Source organism: Phoxinus phoxinus (genome assembly GCF_949152265.1).
Source record: "Phoxinus phoxinus genome assembly, chromosome: 10".
NCBI lineage: Eukaryota > Metazoa > Chordata > Actinopteri > Cypriniformes > Leuciscidae > Phoxinus > Phoxinus phoxinus.
In genome coordinates, this window is record NC_136885.1 from 17475140 (window position 1) to 17491683 (window position 16544).

Below are 16544 nucleotides of genomic sequence, written 5' to 3' on the forward strand. Positions count from 1 at the left end.
CTGACACAATAACAAAATCTCCACACAAGGTAGAAAACCAAAACCAGACAACAAAAGTACAAATGAATATATACGTGAGCAGTGATGTGTGTAAGTGAGAATGGCAAGAAATGAAGAACAGGACGTGGTGTAAAGGTGTGAAAAAAACATCCCGTTGCATGTGCATCTGTGACATAAGGATGAAACAAGTAGATGGAACATCTACTTTGCAACTAGACTGCTTTGCAACAAATACTTAAATAAAATCAGCTTAATACTGATGGAAAAACAAACACACTTGAAATATCTGTAATATAAAAACATAAGTAGTGATAAAATAACACAGTTGGCTTGATTTTATTGTTTTCTGACTGAAAAGTTGAAAAAGCTTATAATTTGCAAATACACAAGACTGAAATATTATCAATTAGCATACAGAACAACAATTACAATTTCTCTGTAGTGGTCAAGTTTTTTTCTTTTGCCAGACAAGATCATCTTTAAGAATGATGAACAATAACTAATGAACAATCTATGTTTGCCAACTTGTAACATGCATTTCTGCATTTCCCTGAGCAAAATATTTCATTGAGAAAGCGAAATGAACATTGAAATACAATTGTGAATGAGTGACAATTGATCGTTATCATATTTCCTCTTTTAAACCCTGGTGCTCCCTGACACTGTCTCCTCCTCTCTCTCTCTCTCTCTCTCTCTCTCTCTCTCTCTAGTGCATCTGCATGTCGTGACCTTTAGGTCTATTAATGAGAAACTCTCAACGTGCCAATCATTTCAGCGCCTCTCAACTACTGTGAGATCCTTCACTTACACAGGTACGTTTTCTTCCTTCCAAATAACCATAGATCGATGATGCTCACATTGTTGCTGAAATTAATGTTTAATTGTCGTATTCATTTTACATTTGAAGATTAGTGGATCATCTCATTATTCATCTTCATTATTATTGGATTTATTTCTTGCCATAATATTTAGTGCATTTTGCTTCCCTTGCAATACGAAAGAGTTTTGAAGGAGCTTCACTTCACTTTTTTACAGATTTTTAAAAGTTAAATATTTCCAGCACAAACAGATTGACATTATTGCAACTGCAGGATGATAAATAAGGGGAATACCAGGGGGATGACCAATATCACCTACAGAGATTTCAGGTTTCAATTACAGAACATTATTGTAAATAACATGGTTTCGCATAAAGTGTAGAGATCGGAAGACTAGGTACTATACACTCTTAAAAATAAAGGTTCCAAAAGGGGGTTTTTGCAAACATTTTGGGGTCCCCAAAAACTGTTCATTGAACAGTTCTTACAGGGCTTTTTTTTCTTCTTAGTGTGAAGAACATTTTAATAATCTAAAGAAACTTTTTCCATTAAGAACTTTTTGGGGAAGGCAAATGTTCCATGGATGTTAAAGGTGGATAAAGAACCTTTATTTTTAAGAGTGTATATCCAAACTACACACAGTCGCGTTTTCAAAGAAATGGTGTTTTACCAGGAATGACCCCTCAGGGAGGCGTTAGACCGTTTCGTCAGCAACAACCTGATGATAATCTGAATTGCATTATGACTGATAGACATCAGTGATGAATGTAGCTACTTTGTGGCCACGGTGTGGTTTTTCGTTTTCTCTTATCTGTTCAATCGAGTGATTCACAGAATATGAAAACACTTGATTTGAAAAATTACAGCGTGTACCAAACCCGCTGTAAATTAACTTATAAAATCCTGGATTTGGCAGTGCGGGAATAGAAATGAAAAGGCTACATGAAAAGACTATGAATTAATTGGCAACACTTTACAATACGGGTGCACTAATATGCATTAATTCATGCTTAACTAATGCACAGATAATCATGTAGGCTATTAATGTATGACTCACGAAGAACTAAACCATTAATTAATGATTACTGCATCAGTAACTAATAAAGATTCTAAATGATTAATAGATTAAGTAAGATATGAATTGTTATTAATTAAATGTGTCATAATGTATTCATTCCTTAATAACATATTGTATTAAATGTATTGAATAATAGTGTAAATTAATGCGTTAATTACCACAATGGGTTGAAGCCATGTACTTCAACTTCAAATTGTCTGCTTTAATTAATAATTATAGCTAATGATTTGCAAATGTATCATTATGTTATGACTTTACTTGTTGAGGCACATGATTATTAACTAATTGTTAAGTAACATATGCCATTTTGGTTTTGACATCCACACTAATTCACGGATTTCCATTTCCAACCAACTACAACCAAGGTTAAACTGAGTCCGATGAACTGCCGCATGAGTACCTGTTCTTCATGCACAGGAATAGCACTGGAGTGTGTCAGGTTAAGCTTGAGGTCGTGGTACACTGAGAACATGCGGCCGAACTCTGCTATTTCATAACACTGTGTCTAGACTGGACAAAGACAATAGTACCCAATATAATCAGTGATGATACTACACTGGATGCGGCACAACACACTGTACAAAACCTCAACAGTAAACTGATGCCACACTCTATTCCTGACGTACTCCGAGCTCTTGCGCTAGTTCTGTTATGATGGACAACTGGACTTGCAATGGTCTGTCAAGTCCAGTGTAGACAGCTGGTCTCGTCCAGTTTAAACACAGTGTAACAGCGGTCAGGAGTTCAGATTCTGGTGTGCTGCCCAACTTACCCATCCTTCAAACACATTCTCTGACATTACATTCACTGCATGTGTAACTGACAAAACCCATAGATTACATATTACTTAACAATTAGTTAATAGTCATGTGCCTCAACAAGTAAAGTCATAACATAATGATACATTTGCAAATCATTAGTTAATGATTAATTAAAGCAGACAACTGGAGGTTAAAGTACATTGCCAATTGTGGTAATTAACGCATTCATTTTCACTTTTAGTTAATAAAATATGTTATTAAGAAATGAATACATTATGACACATTTAATTAATAACAATTCGTATATTACTTAAAATATTAACCATATAGAATCTTTCTTAGTTGCTGATGCAGTAATAATTAATTAATGGTTTAGTTAGGCTATTCTTTAATTTTATGGACAAAACAAACAAACAAACAAACAAAAATAGAATATCTTCTGTTGTGTCCCAAAGAAACAAAAAAGTCATAATGGTTTGGAGCAACATGAAAGGTGAGTAAACGATGATAGAATTATTATTTTGGGCGAAGGATTCCTTTAATTTGAGCTTGAAGGCTTTATGCCTGCCATCACGTCTAATCATTGCCCCCTTCTGGCCAAAGCACGTTACTTCAGAAAAAGTTACTTCTTCAGACGTAAACTATAAACTAGAATAAATGTAAGGCTAAATTGAAATTTTACCCTCAGACTTTAAACCGCACGTTCAGACCAAATGATGCCAAACAAACAAAATAGCACATTCACTAGTTTAACGTCTCACACTTGAAACACTCATCAAATTATTGTAGGCCTATAGCATAAATAAAATAATAAATACTGTATTGAAAATAAATGATAGAAATAGATACTAATTCTGATGTATGTTTCTTTGCGGAAGATGACTTTGGACGAAATTATCACCATGAACGGGGAAGACTTTGGTAATTTCTCTGCTGATTTCAACAACTACAGCTATGACGAGGACTGCTGTGGAGGAGGACTTGTGTGTGAACAGGACTCTAGCATGCACTTCGATTCCATTTTCATCCCGGTCCTTTACTCTCTGGCGCTGGTAGTGGGGCTGCTGGGAAACGGACTGGTTCTGGTGGTACTGTGGAAGAAAAGGCAGAGCTTGAATGTTACAGACATCTTCATCCTTCACCTGAGTTTAGCAGACACTCTGCTGCTGATGACTCTGCCCTTCTGGGCTGTAGAGGCAGTGAAGGGCTGGATCTTCGGCACAACGCTCTGCAAACTGAACGGAGCTCTGTTCAAGGTGGGCAAAATCTTCGTTGTTTATGTTGTGTTTTTAAATGTTGATTTTATGAAATGATTTGGTACACTGCTTCTCCATTTGATTGTTTTATGCATCCTGTGATGGAACTGAATGACAATACATTTCTATAATAGACATTCACACTGGCAACCGAAAAATGATAACATCTAAATTAACTCCCTTTTTATGAAGTCCAAAATATTATTTAATATTGCTGAATCAACATAAATGCATTAATTTATATGAATAAAATAAACTTTTATGGGGTTAAACAAGTTAAACAAACAGCTCTTTAATGTAACAATTGCATCTTACCTTTTTCAGTAAAGTTAGAGATACATTCTTACATTTAATCAATTTACAAATGAGAACAATATAAGCAATCAAACCAACAATAGGGCAACAATATGTAAGAGCTGTGACTGTGCTGCGTAAGTCCCAGTTAGCACAGTACATAGCAAGGTTTTTATTTATTTATTTTTATATATAAATAGAATAGTAAATATTAGTATTAATGGTACAAAGGACTCTTTGTTTTGCAATTGATTTTATTATTTATTTATAGATTATTTTTTCATATTTATTATTATTTGAGCTGCATAGCTGTTTAAATAATGTTCATGGTAACAGTTGTATAATTGTATACAACTTTTCACAGAAAAGGTTAATAAGGGATATTTTCACATTAAAATCATGTTAACATATTGTTTACATCATGTGGCTATATTGAAAAAGTGAGCATTTAACAGATTTTACGGATCGGCTTGCATTGTTCCGCAATGTAACCCAGATTTTAGCTTTTTTTTTTTAAGAAGTGGGAAATCATTTTTGTGTTAAACAACAAATGCTGTTGATTGAGTGAGCTTAAATTGTACAGAACCAGGAATATTACTTTAAGAATCAACTTCAGGTTTGCAGTCCCTCATTGTCACTGTTCCTCCATCAGATCAATTTCTACTGTGGGATTTTCATGCTTTCCTGCATCAGTCTTGACCGCTTCCTGTCCATCGTCTATGCAGTGCAGATGTATTCTCGTAAAAAGCCTATGGCGACTCACTGTTGCTGCCTGATGGTCTGGCTCTTCTGCATTCTGCTCTCCATTCCTGACTGGATATTCCTTGTGGCCTCGAAAGACAGCAGACGTCAGGATAAAATACAATGTGCTCCATTTTACCCCTCTGATCATTGGCGTCTGTACTCTCGTCTGCTCTACCATATTTTGGGTTTTGCTCTTCCAGCAATAATGATGTTGGTCTGTTACTCTTGCATCCTCCTGCGGCTGCGACGTGGCTCTCAGGGCATGCAGAAGAAGAGGGCCATCCGTGTCATCATAGCCCTCGTAGTGGCCTTCTTCATCAGCTGGACACCCTTAAACATCACCCTCATCATTGACACCATGAGAAACAACCAAACCACCGGTTTCCAAACATCCTGTGACAGCTCCACAGCATTGGATGTAGCTCTTACAGCAACTTCCACATTGGGCTACTTACACTGCTGTGTCAACCCAGTGCTTTATGCTTTTGTGGGGGTGAAATTTCGCCAGCACTTGCTGGACATACTGAGACCGCTGGGCTTCAAGCTGAAGGGCCCAGCAGGCCTGGTGTCACGGAAAAGCTCTGTATGGTCAGAGTCAGTGGACACATCACACACGTCTGCTTTCTGAAAGATCAAACCCTTATGTACAGTCAGTAACCATCTCCTCTTTTTCTGCAACCTTTAACATCTGTATCAATATTATGCCAGAAGAGTTTGGCTTTAAGTACACAAGTGTTTTTGTTCACACCAAGAAAGGTAACTATTAATCATTCTAATTGAGAATAGTGAAGTCCACACCACAACTATAACGATAAAGACACAGAGGATATCATTGGAATCACTTACTTTCCCAGCTGATGAATGATAAAACCATTAACAGACAATCAGAATCCACCCAACTTTAAAGATGAAGTATGTAAGATACATTCTCTTAACCCAGTTTATTGTTCAATGCCATTCATGGGTTTATCTCCCCTAAAAGGGTAAACATTGAGCCTCACAGGCACTATTAACGTGGAGCAGGAAAAGACATTAAGCTTCAGAAGTACAAGCCTTTTATATATAATGGACGCTTCAGTATCATACAGCATCATGCACCCGTTTAGAAAGACAAATGTACCAATTTAAAATGTTGACTTTAATGTGTCCAGTCAGTGTAAACAGCCTCCAACCGTTTAAATCTAAAAAATAAGCCCTGGGAATCCTGAAATCTCAAAATCTGCTTGCTGAACTTGCATTTAAATAACATTTAAATCAGCGACAAAATCTGACATGAACTGTCTAATTGTTGATTCTTATGCTCAAATAGTGTCAAATAGTGTAAAAAATGAATTCTGCTAGGTGCCACTATAGTGTCACAATAACTTTATTTATCCTCTCACGTGTGGCAGCTACTTTAGGTTATGGTTTGTATTTCTCAAGCAAGCATATAGGCTGATTTCTTGCAGATCGCACATTTTGGAGAGAGATAAAACAAGTCTCTATTTTGTCAAAATGGATCACTCTCATGGCAGATTTGTATGGATCAGACTTTTGAAAAAGTGTGAACAGCTGAATTTTACTGTTATACATTTTGAAATTCTGGAGTTATTGTACATGTCTACAATTGTTCCAATTGTCTTATGTTTTTATTTTTTTATGATGTTTTTAAATATATCGATTTGCTGTAAATATTTAAAACATCTTGAAGGGCTACTTGTCATATGAAGCAGAACTGCAAATGCATATTTTTTGTGTTAAATGTTTTTAAATATTAAAGGTTAACTTTTGTTGAACCTTTGTTTTTTCGGTTGTGTTAGCATAAAACTTGCAGCTACAATGTAAGATGTCTCTCATTAATGATGTAAAACTGCAATACAATAAAATAGAAGAACATTACTTGTACACAGTATATGACTTAATGCTATTATGCTTTTTCACTTCTTCAACTTTAGTTAGTGTGTAATGTTGCTGTTTGAGTATTAAAAAGATCTGAAAGGTCACAAAGCTCAAAGTCCACTTCAAAGGGAGATATTTTATTGAACAGAATCCACTTTTCAAGAACTAAACGGCTCGTGAAGTCATAATGTTCCTCATTTACATAATCCCAGCCCACAGAATATGCAAAAAAGTTGGCGAGGCCTGGTTAAACTGCGCTAGAGAAGAGGCTTGTTTGAGATGAGCAAAATCTGTGCAGGTGCAATGGTGCATGCCGGTTAGAAATGTGTTCGAGTGTGGACCTTATATACTGGGTGGTTCTCAATATTCCTCCTCGTCTCCTCGCTCCTCCGTCCTCCATCCTATGACCCGGAAACCGATCGAGCTCAGCCATCTTGAAGGACATCTCAATTCTCTAATAGGCTCTATGCACAGCTTCACTACTTCCTGAACTTAAGCAGGCTACTTTGTTTCCTGTCTGCCAGGATTGGCCAAACTGATTAATCCAGGTGTGTCTGACCAACAACAATAATCAGACACACCTGGATTAATCAGTTTGGCCAATCCTGGCAGACAGGAAACAAAGGAGCCTGCTTAAGTTCAGGAAGTATTGCAGCTGTGCATAGGGCCTATTGCATCGTGAGGAGGCGAGGATCGAGGAGTGAGGAGGCTTCCAGAGGAGCTATGAGCGAGGATACACAGGTGTATCCTATGCGGAAGTGTTTTATTGACTTAACGTGACGCAAGTGTAAATTCTCCTCCCCCTTCACATCGGTCACAATAATTTTATAGCTATATAATTTTATTGCAGTTTATATAAACCACACGTCACATATTTCAACCGGGTATCTTGCTTTATTATTATTTATTATGAATTTCTTAAATAACCAAACTTCAACAACATAAGGGCAGATCTTTTGAGCGCTGCCGATGACGCTGTAAAGTGACGCTCGAGTGATCAAGTATTCCAATGTATAAAAAAAGCTTTCATTCGATTCCTCCGTCCTCATTTCCTTTCCTTGCAGCCTTCCCCCGCATCCTCCAGGGGGTGGAGCTGAGACGCGAGGAAAGGAAGCGAGGAAAGGAAACGAGGATGCACAAATAAGAATTGAGAAGCACCGTGTGTGGACCGACTTGCTCTGATGTCATGCTGACGTATGTCAAAAAAGCTCTCGCGACCACAAGGCGGATGCTGGATTCTGCAGTCGGGCGCAGTTGCTCTCCACCGACTGCACTGATCAAAAGCACGACGTGAAACGACTTGCTGGTGACACTGCTTAAGGCTCATTGTTGGTTTAAATAGTGAGTGGGAAAAAATGTGTGACGCTCGGCTCTTTTAGTGAGTGGGAAAAAATGTGTGACGCGACGGCGAACACACACACAAAACACACACACAATGCAAAGGATATAAATCCACGCCAGATAGCGTCGCAGGGAACGGCGGCTGAAGGCGGCGAAGACCAGCGGCTTCAGAGAAGGGCGCGTCCTGCAGAGGTGCTTTCTCGATGGCTGTGGCGGCTTCTATCCAGATTCCAACGATGCGTGAGCTTCGCTGAAGTAAAGAAAATCAGTGTGTGGCAGCCCCGCTCGAGCATTTATAGGCCTAGGCCACGCCCGTTTCGGCGGGACGTGACGCAGAGGGCGCGAAGCGTCCTCATTGGGTCAAGCGTCACTGGGGGCCTCGCATAGGCTGCTGCTTTTCCAGCAGAACAGCCAATGGGCGCGCAAGCTGTTCCGCCTAAGGCTGTATGCTGCTGAAAGCGTTTTACATTAATAACAAAATTAAGGATTAATTTTTAGGCTTCAATATCTCGAGAAAGAATCTTTCCCGTAGCGTCTTCGACGCAGTACGAGAGAACAGCATTTTATGTAAAATTCACTTTATAAAAGACCCAGGTTTCTAACTTTCATTCATGGGAATAACATGGATAATTTTACATGGTTTAATGTAAGATTTTTGCCCATTTTTTGGAAAAAGCTGTAAAAAAAAAAAAAAAAAACTTTAACCACTAGATGGCTATAGAGCTCCACTATAGAGCTATAGAGCTCCACAGAGCTATTTGCTATTTGACTAACTGTAAGATATCTTTTCAGAAGTTGGATTCAGTTGGATTCATATATAAATAGTTTAAAATCAAAATTATAACAAAAATAAAATACTTTTTGTCAAAAAACTTTTTGTGTTCTTTTGTCTGCTGTTATTTCTGCTATTTGCTATGGATGAGAGTTAGGAGGTTAAGGGTCGCTACGCGACCGTTGTGTTGATTATATCCACGTTCATACGTTACTTTCTAGCTTCAGTCCATCTGATTCAGTACGTCGGGTCAAAATATGTCACAGCATCGTGTTTAGACATGCTTATCCTTTACTATTTGTTGTTGTTATGAATGTTTATTACTTTGGTTGAGCAAAAAGTGGCGTTAAATATTATTATCTGGACCGCTATTGAGGCTTTGAAGTATATCATAGACGACAGAAGGTTATATCTACGTTATTGGTAACTTAATGCATGGTAGGCAATCTGAGAATCCCATATAAGTGTTTGAATCCTTTCTCTCTTCTTACATTCTTAGAGTTTAAGAGATATATAGTCATATTCTGACTATTATTTATTTTATGTTTGTAATGTATATTAGGGCTTAAGGAGGAATGAGTGTATGCATGTTTCCTTTATTCATCTGTATTTTGTTTCTCTCTTTATAGAAACCACACACTCAAAATTACATTCACCCTCAAACTCACTCACACAAGAAAAAGCAAAGAATAAACGGAATAATAAGAACTTTCTCTCAGCTCTTCATTTCATACTCTGGAATATTTGGCCTTAAGTGGTGTTCTGGCCGACACATCTGAGTGAACCTGGTGATAAACCCAGAATTAGCACCTAGACTGAGCGTCTACCCATTATCTTCACTTCATTGATGGTCCTTCGAGCCGGATCACTGGGTTTACGTCAGAGATGGAATTACATCCAGAGTATGATGCTAGTGGTGCACGTCCCAGACGGCATGTTCGCCCACCTGTGCGCTATGCAGATTATGAGGTTGATTTTAGAGGCTACATCGATGAGAGGTACAGAGAGGAACTAGAGAGTACTCACCAGGAGGGAAATGCCAGGATGACACCCCTCACCTCCCCTTATGACTCTCCCCTTCGCCTGCAGAGGCGGGATGCTATTCTTCAGGAGATGGACCTGGGCTATAGGACGGAGAACCAACAGCACAGCCAGAAGAATCAGCTAGCCCCCCAGCGGTTTCCAGAGAGAGAGTTTAGCGAACATCTACGAGATTACTCTACTCCCCTACCTTCAGCGCTGAACCCCATACATCCACAGGAGGAGAGCCAAGTTGAGTTAGATGACATTCGTCATGAAAGACACCTCCTGCAGCAGACACAGCGGCACATGGCATCAGACTTAGTCGAGCTTAGAGCGTTGCGAGCAGACATGAGACAGTTAGTAGATGCTGTTCGCAACATGCAGAGTCCAACCTCTATTCATACCAGAGAGCCAGAGTTAACGGTGATGTCGTCATGGCCACCTGTTGAAAGTGAATCTAAAGCAGAGGAAGAGGATGATTGGCCTGCACCACCACCATGGCCAGACCCAGTAATGGACAAACTTCTGCCTAGTGACCCACCTATACTACATTCGCTTATTAGGAGAATAGATGAGGTTCCAAGTACTAAGGAAGAAGCACTGCCAGCCCCAGCTCCTGACATGTTTGTGGGCCAACCACAAGTTAATCACTCAGCACGTGGGGCCCTTCCTACTGCAAAGCCATGGGATGACACTGGCCGTCATCCACCGCCCTGGTTCAAGCCCATTCAGTTTCTGCCGCAGCCACACGGATTACCTCCAGCTGAGCCCAAGTACCCTACAGCTTATGGTGGTCAACGGAGTGAGCTTGGCTGCAACCCAACGCCCCAACAGTGACATCCAGGCATGGCATGGACCAAACCTCTGCCCTTTAGCTCACCTCAGGGTCATAAATACAATGTCCCAGAGCCAAGTTACCGTGGGCCACGCCCAACAATCCGCAACTTCTCAAGTCGGGACCCAAGTGAGTTTGCACGGCTCAAGATCTCATTGGAGAACCTCTTACCACATGATGCATCTGAGCTGTTTAAATACCAAGTGTTGGTCGATCACCTGCAACTAGAAGAAGCCAGGTTAATAGCAGATGCTTACCTTAACTCCCCAACACCCTTCTCAGACACAATGGTTGCCCTAAATGACAAGTTTGGCCAACCACATCAGATAGCACTGAGGCGTATTGCTGCTGTGATGGACTCACCAGACATAAGGCGGGGAGACTTTGCTGCATTTGAGAAGTTTGCACTCCAGATACAGTCACTTGTGGGAATGCTGAAGACACTAGGCCATGAGGGTGAAGTGGAACTACAGTGTGGCTCACATGTTGCTCGTCTGCTGAGCAAGCTGCCACCTGAGCAGAGAGCTGAGTTTCGCCGCTGCATGTACCATCAGGGCACACAAACCCACACCCTAACTAATCTTTCAGATTGGTTGAAATATGAGTCTTGGTGTCAGGACTCTGAAGGACAGTTAGCTGTGAGAGGAGCTCGGGAGAAGCCAGTGTCCAGACATGAGGGTAGGAAGGGCAAGCTACCTACCACTGTTCTCCATGGTGTGAAGGACACCGCTAAGAAACCTGAGGCTCCAGTGCCAAGCAGCTCCTTTAAATGGAACAAGAGCAAGCCATACTGTCCATTCTGCAATAACAAGGAACACTACCTTAGCCAGTGTACAGAGGTATCCAGGCTAACAAAGGATCAGCTACCTGAATGGATAAAGAGTAACAAGAGATGTTGGCGATGTGCACGGCCACACCAGGCGGCCCAGTGCAACTTAAAAAAGACATGCAGCCTCTGCCAAGGGAAACACCTCCAGGTGCTGCATGAGGTGAATATGAGGTCACCCAAGGTGGCAGCGTCAACACTGGCAGCAGAAAGCCAAGGCACAAGGGGCACAACAGAGGTTCTGTATCTAGACAGACCCACTGTAGGCAGTCGGGTCCTTCTGAAAGTTGTCAAAGTCCGCATTCACCATGGTGACCAATCAATCAACACCTATGCAATACTTGATGACGGTTCAGAGAGAACTATGCTGTTGCCAGATGCTGCAGAGAAGTTAGGTGTGCAGGGGATTCAAGAGGACCTACCACTACGCACAATTAGAGAGGAAGTGCAGATCCTCTGTGGTGCATCAGTGTCGTTCTCCATTTCTTCGCCATCAAAACCAAAGACCAAGTTCAAGATTATAGGTGCATTCACCAGTAGTCGTATTGGACTAGCTGCCCATACTTACCCCATGGAGCAACTCCGGAGCACCTACAAGCACCTCACTGGCCTTCCCATACGGACTCTTATAAATGTCAAGCCCCTGCTTCTTATTGGGAGTGACCATCCCCATCTCGTCACTCCCATTGAACCTGTCAGATTGGGACCTCCAGGTGGGCCTGCTGCCATCCACACAAGGCTGGGCTGGACTCTGCAGGGCCCAGCGAGTGTAGTCCGTCACCTTGCCCAACCACAGCAGTGTCTATTTACAACAGTAACACCCCAGGCGAGCGAGCTGATGAAACATGTTGAGAGATTATGGCAGGTCGACACTGTTCCATTCAGAAGCGAGAAACTAGTTACTCGTTCAAGGCAGGACCAAGAGGCCATCAGCATCCTGGAGGCCAAAACCATCAGGGTAGAGGTTGATGGCATTCTCCGTTACGCAACCCCGCTGCTCCGCCGGAAAGACATACCACTCTTTCAGGCTACTAAAGAAGCCGTAATGCCCAGTTTACGAGGTGTAGAGAGGCGACTGGCCAGAGATCCTGTACGGGCAGAAGTCTACAGAGTGGAGATGGACAAACTTATAAAGGCGGGCTCTGTCATCAAGTGTGGACCGAAAGTTTCCGACGAGGAGGGTCGTGAGGAATGGTATATCCCTCACCATATGGTGAGCCATAATGGCAAGAATAGGCTGGTATTCAACTGCTCCTATCAGTATCGAGGGCAGAACCTCAACGATCATCTACTGCCTGGGCCGACCTTAGGAGCATCACTACTGGGAGTTCTGCTAAGATTCCGAGAGCATGCAGTTGCAGTTAGTGGAGACATCAGAGGCATGTTCCACCAAGTTCGCCTCCTCCCAGAAGATCGTGCTCTGCTCAGGTTTCTTTGGCGCGACATCAGTCAAGAAGGACCTCCTGCAGTCTACGAGTGGCAGGTGCTACCGTTTGGTACTACATGTAGCCCCTGCTGTGCCACATTCGCCTTACAACGCCACGTCTCCGATAACAGCCAGCCAGATGAAGAGGTGAGGATATCGGTTCAGAAATGCTTTTATGTAGATAACTGCCTCCAGAGTGTCCTCACTATTGCTGAGGCGAGGCATCTAGTCGACAAACTACGAGCCCTTCTTGCGTCTGCAGGCTTTGATCTACGTCAGTGGGCCAGCAACGAACCAGGTGTAATAAGTCATCTACCAGAAGAGAGCTGCTCTGCTAGTGTTGAGCTATGGCTGGCTCAGAACAAGACGGATACCCCAGAATCTACTCTAGGGCTAAGCTGGCTCTTCCACACTGATGTCCTTGGTTACAAGCATCGTCATGTGGAGTACGGTGTTCCCACGATGCGTAATATCTACAAGGTGCTGGCGAGTCAGTACGACCCCTTGGGGTTCATCCTACCCTACACCACCAGGGCTAAGATAATTGTTCGACACCTTTGGGACAAACACAGGGGATGGGATGATCCACTACTACCGCAGGAGCTTCTGCAGCAGTGGAAAGACTGGGAAGAAGAACTACAAGTCTTACCTCAAGTCACCCTGCCCCGACCGTACTTGTCGAAGTCCGTGGACATCTCCGGTCTTCAGAGAGAGGTGCATGTATTTTGCGACGCCTCACAAGAGGCTTATGGTTCAGTGGCGTACCTCCGGACCACTGACAGACACGGTGAAGTGTATCTGTCATTCCTGATGGCCCGTTCCAGAGTCGCTCCCAAGCGATTTCACTCTATGCCCCGATTAGAACTCTGTGCTGCCCTTACTGGTGCACAGCTCTCACAGGTGCTGAAGAGGGAGCTTACCATTCACATTGATCGGACAACCCTTTGGTCAGATTCCACAACGGTGCTGACATGGCTGAGGTCTGAATCCTGCCGGTTCAAGGTCTTTGTGGGCACCCGCGTGGCCGAGATACAGGAGCTGACTGACGAGCATACCTGGAGATATGTTGATACCGCAAGAAACCCTGCTGATGACGTAACCCGAGGGAAGAAGCTGCGAGAGCTTGTTCAGCCAAATAGATGGAGCCTGGGACCTGCCTTCCTCCTGACCAGTCCAGACTCATGGCCAGTAGACCCCACTGTTGACCAAGCAGAAGATACTTCAGAGCTACGCAAGTCTATCTTCTGTGGGGTCGCCGCAGTTACATCAAGCCAGTCGACTTCAGATGTGGACCAATACGGCTCGTGGAAGGAGCTGCTGGAAGGGACAGTGCAGGAGCTGCATGGGGCGGCCAACTCTAATGTTAAGCCCACAGCTGAAGACTACCGACAGGCTGAACAGTTAATACTTCAGAGGGCTCAGAGGGATAGTTTTCAGCAGGAGTACAGCCTCCTGAAAGCTGGTAAACCAGTCCCCAGGAGCAGTCGACTTCGCACTCTATCTCCAGAGCTGGATGAAAAGGGAGAGCTCATTCGTGTTGGAGGACGACTCCGTCGAGCAGAAGGCCTAGAACTGACCACTCTTCATCCAGTCATCTTAGATCCAGGTCATCGAGTGTCTATGCTCTTGATCAAAGACTTCGATAACCGCCTCCGCCACCCAGGCCCAGAGCGGGTGTTCGCAGAGCTTCGACGCTCCTTCTGGATCCTGCGAGGGCGTGAGGCTGTCCGCCGCTACCAGTATAGCTGCGCTGACTGTCAGCGATGGAGGGCAAAACCTGCGGTGCCGAAGATGGCAGACCTGCCATCAGCCCGTCTGCGCCTTTTCAAGCCCGCCTTCTATTCTACAGGGATGGACTGCTTTGGGCCATTTGAGATCAAAGTGGGCCGGCGCCGAGAGAAGAGATGGGGGATCATCTTCAAGTGTCTCACAACTAGGGCGGTGCACTTGGACCTCCTTACCTCTATTGATACAGATGCTTTTCTGATGTCCCTTCGACGTTTTATTGCCCGTAGAGGAACACCTGCAGAGCTGTTCTCCGATCAGGGGACAAATTTCAAGGGAGGTGAGCGAGAACTCCGTGAGACCTTCGTTGGAATGTCTAATGAACTACAACATCTCCTTGCACCACAGAAGATCTCCTTCCGCTTTAACCCCCCAGCAGCTCCCCACTTCGGAGGGGTATGGGAGAGGGAGATACGCTCAGTTAAGAGCGCACTCTATGCCACAGTCGGTGCTCAGCTTGTTCCAGAAGAAGTGCTTCGCACCGTACTTACTGAGGTAGAAGGGATCCTTAACAGTAAGCCCTTGGGTTATGTGTCTTCAGATGCCAGCGACCCAGATCCAGTGACTCCCAGTGTTCTTCTTATGGGGCGGCCTGATGGTTCGCTACCTCAGGTAGTCTACCCCGAAAGTGAGCTCATCTGTCGCCGCCGCTGGAAACACTCACAAATCTTGGCTGATCACTTTTGGGCCCGTTTCATCCGACTCTATGTGCCGAGTCTGCAAGCTCGCCAGAAGTGGCAGGCTACACCAGCTGATATTGCAGGGGACTGTGTAGTGATGATTGCTGATCCACATCTTCCGAGGGCCCTCTGGCCCATTGGGAAAGTAGTCAAGACTCATCCCAGCCCTGACGGGCACATCAGGTCCGCTGATGTTAAGGTGAAGGAGAGAATCTACACCCGGCCAGTTGCCAGGCTGGTTGTCCTCCCTGCACTTCCTTCTGGAGAAGATGGAGATGGTTCCACTCCTGCCACTACACCCCAGCCATAGAACTTTGTTGCCTTTAATGATGAGCGAATGTATTACATACATTCGGGGGCGGCTGTAGAAAAGGCCCCAAAGTTATGTTAGATTTGCTTTACTTAGTATTAATTATTTAGTATTTAGACCATATTGTGCTTTATGTTTCATGTTTACTCCCGTGTATTCAGTGCTTGTGACGGTAAAGCGCGCGCTGGTTTGTATAGTATATCTGACGTTGCACAGTTAGTATGCAGTACGATAGAGATAGTCGGTTGGTTGTCACAGTTGTTAGTATGCTGTAAGATAGAGATCGTCGGTCGGATGATAATTGTGAGGGACACTTTTCTTCAGAGTGTGCGTAAATGAGGAAAGTAAGTATATCTGCTGCATTACTCGTGATATTGTATTTCTTTGTCTGCTGTTATTTCTGCTATTTGCTATGGATGAGAGTTAGGAGGTTAAGGGTCGCTACGCGACCGTTGTGTTGATTATATCCACGTTCATACGTTACTTTCTAGCTTCAGTCCATCTGATTCAGTACGTCGGGTCAAAATATGTCACAGCATCGTGTTTAGACATGCTTATCCTTTACTATTTGTTGTTATGAATGTTTATTACTTTGGTTGAGCAAAAAGTGGCGTTAAATATTATTATCTGGACCGCTATTGAGGCTTTGAAGTATATCATAGACGACAGAAGGTTATATCTACGTTATTGGTAACTTAAAGGATAATTCCGGTATTT

General features: G+C 43.1%; 1 protein-coding gene across 2 annotated transcripts; it reads left to right on the forward strand.

Moving 5' to 3' along the window:
• The first annotated feature begins 703 nt into the window (after positions 1-703).
• Positions 704-6835, forward strand: cxcr3.1 (chemokine (C-X-C motif) receptor 3, tandem duplicate 1). Of its 2 annotated transcripts, XM_079626062.1 has the most exons (3): positions 704-812; positions 3536-3913; positions 4860-6835. In XM_079626062.1, exons 2-3 carry the CDS (start codon positions 3536-3538, stop codon positions 5577-5579), a joined length of 1098 nt encoding a protein of 365 aa, XP_079482188.1. In that variant the 5' UTR covers positions 704-812; the 3' UTR covers positions 5580-6835. The 2 variants fall into 2 exon arrangements, with proteins under 2 accessions (XP_079482188.1, XP_079482187.1); XM_079626061.1 differs by lacking the exon at positions 704-812 and having other exon boundaries at positions 3402-3913.
• Positions 6836-16544: the final 9709 nt, after the last annotated feature.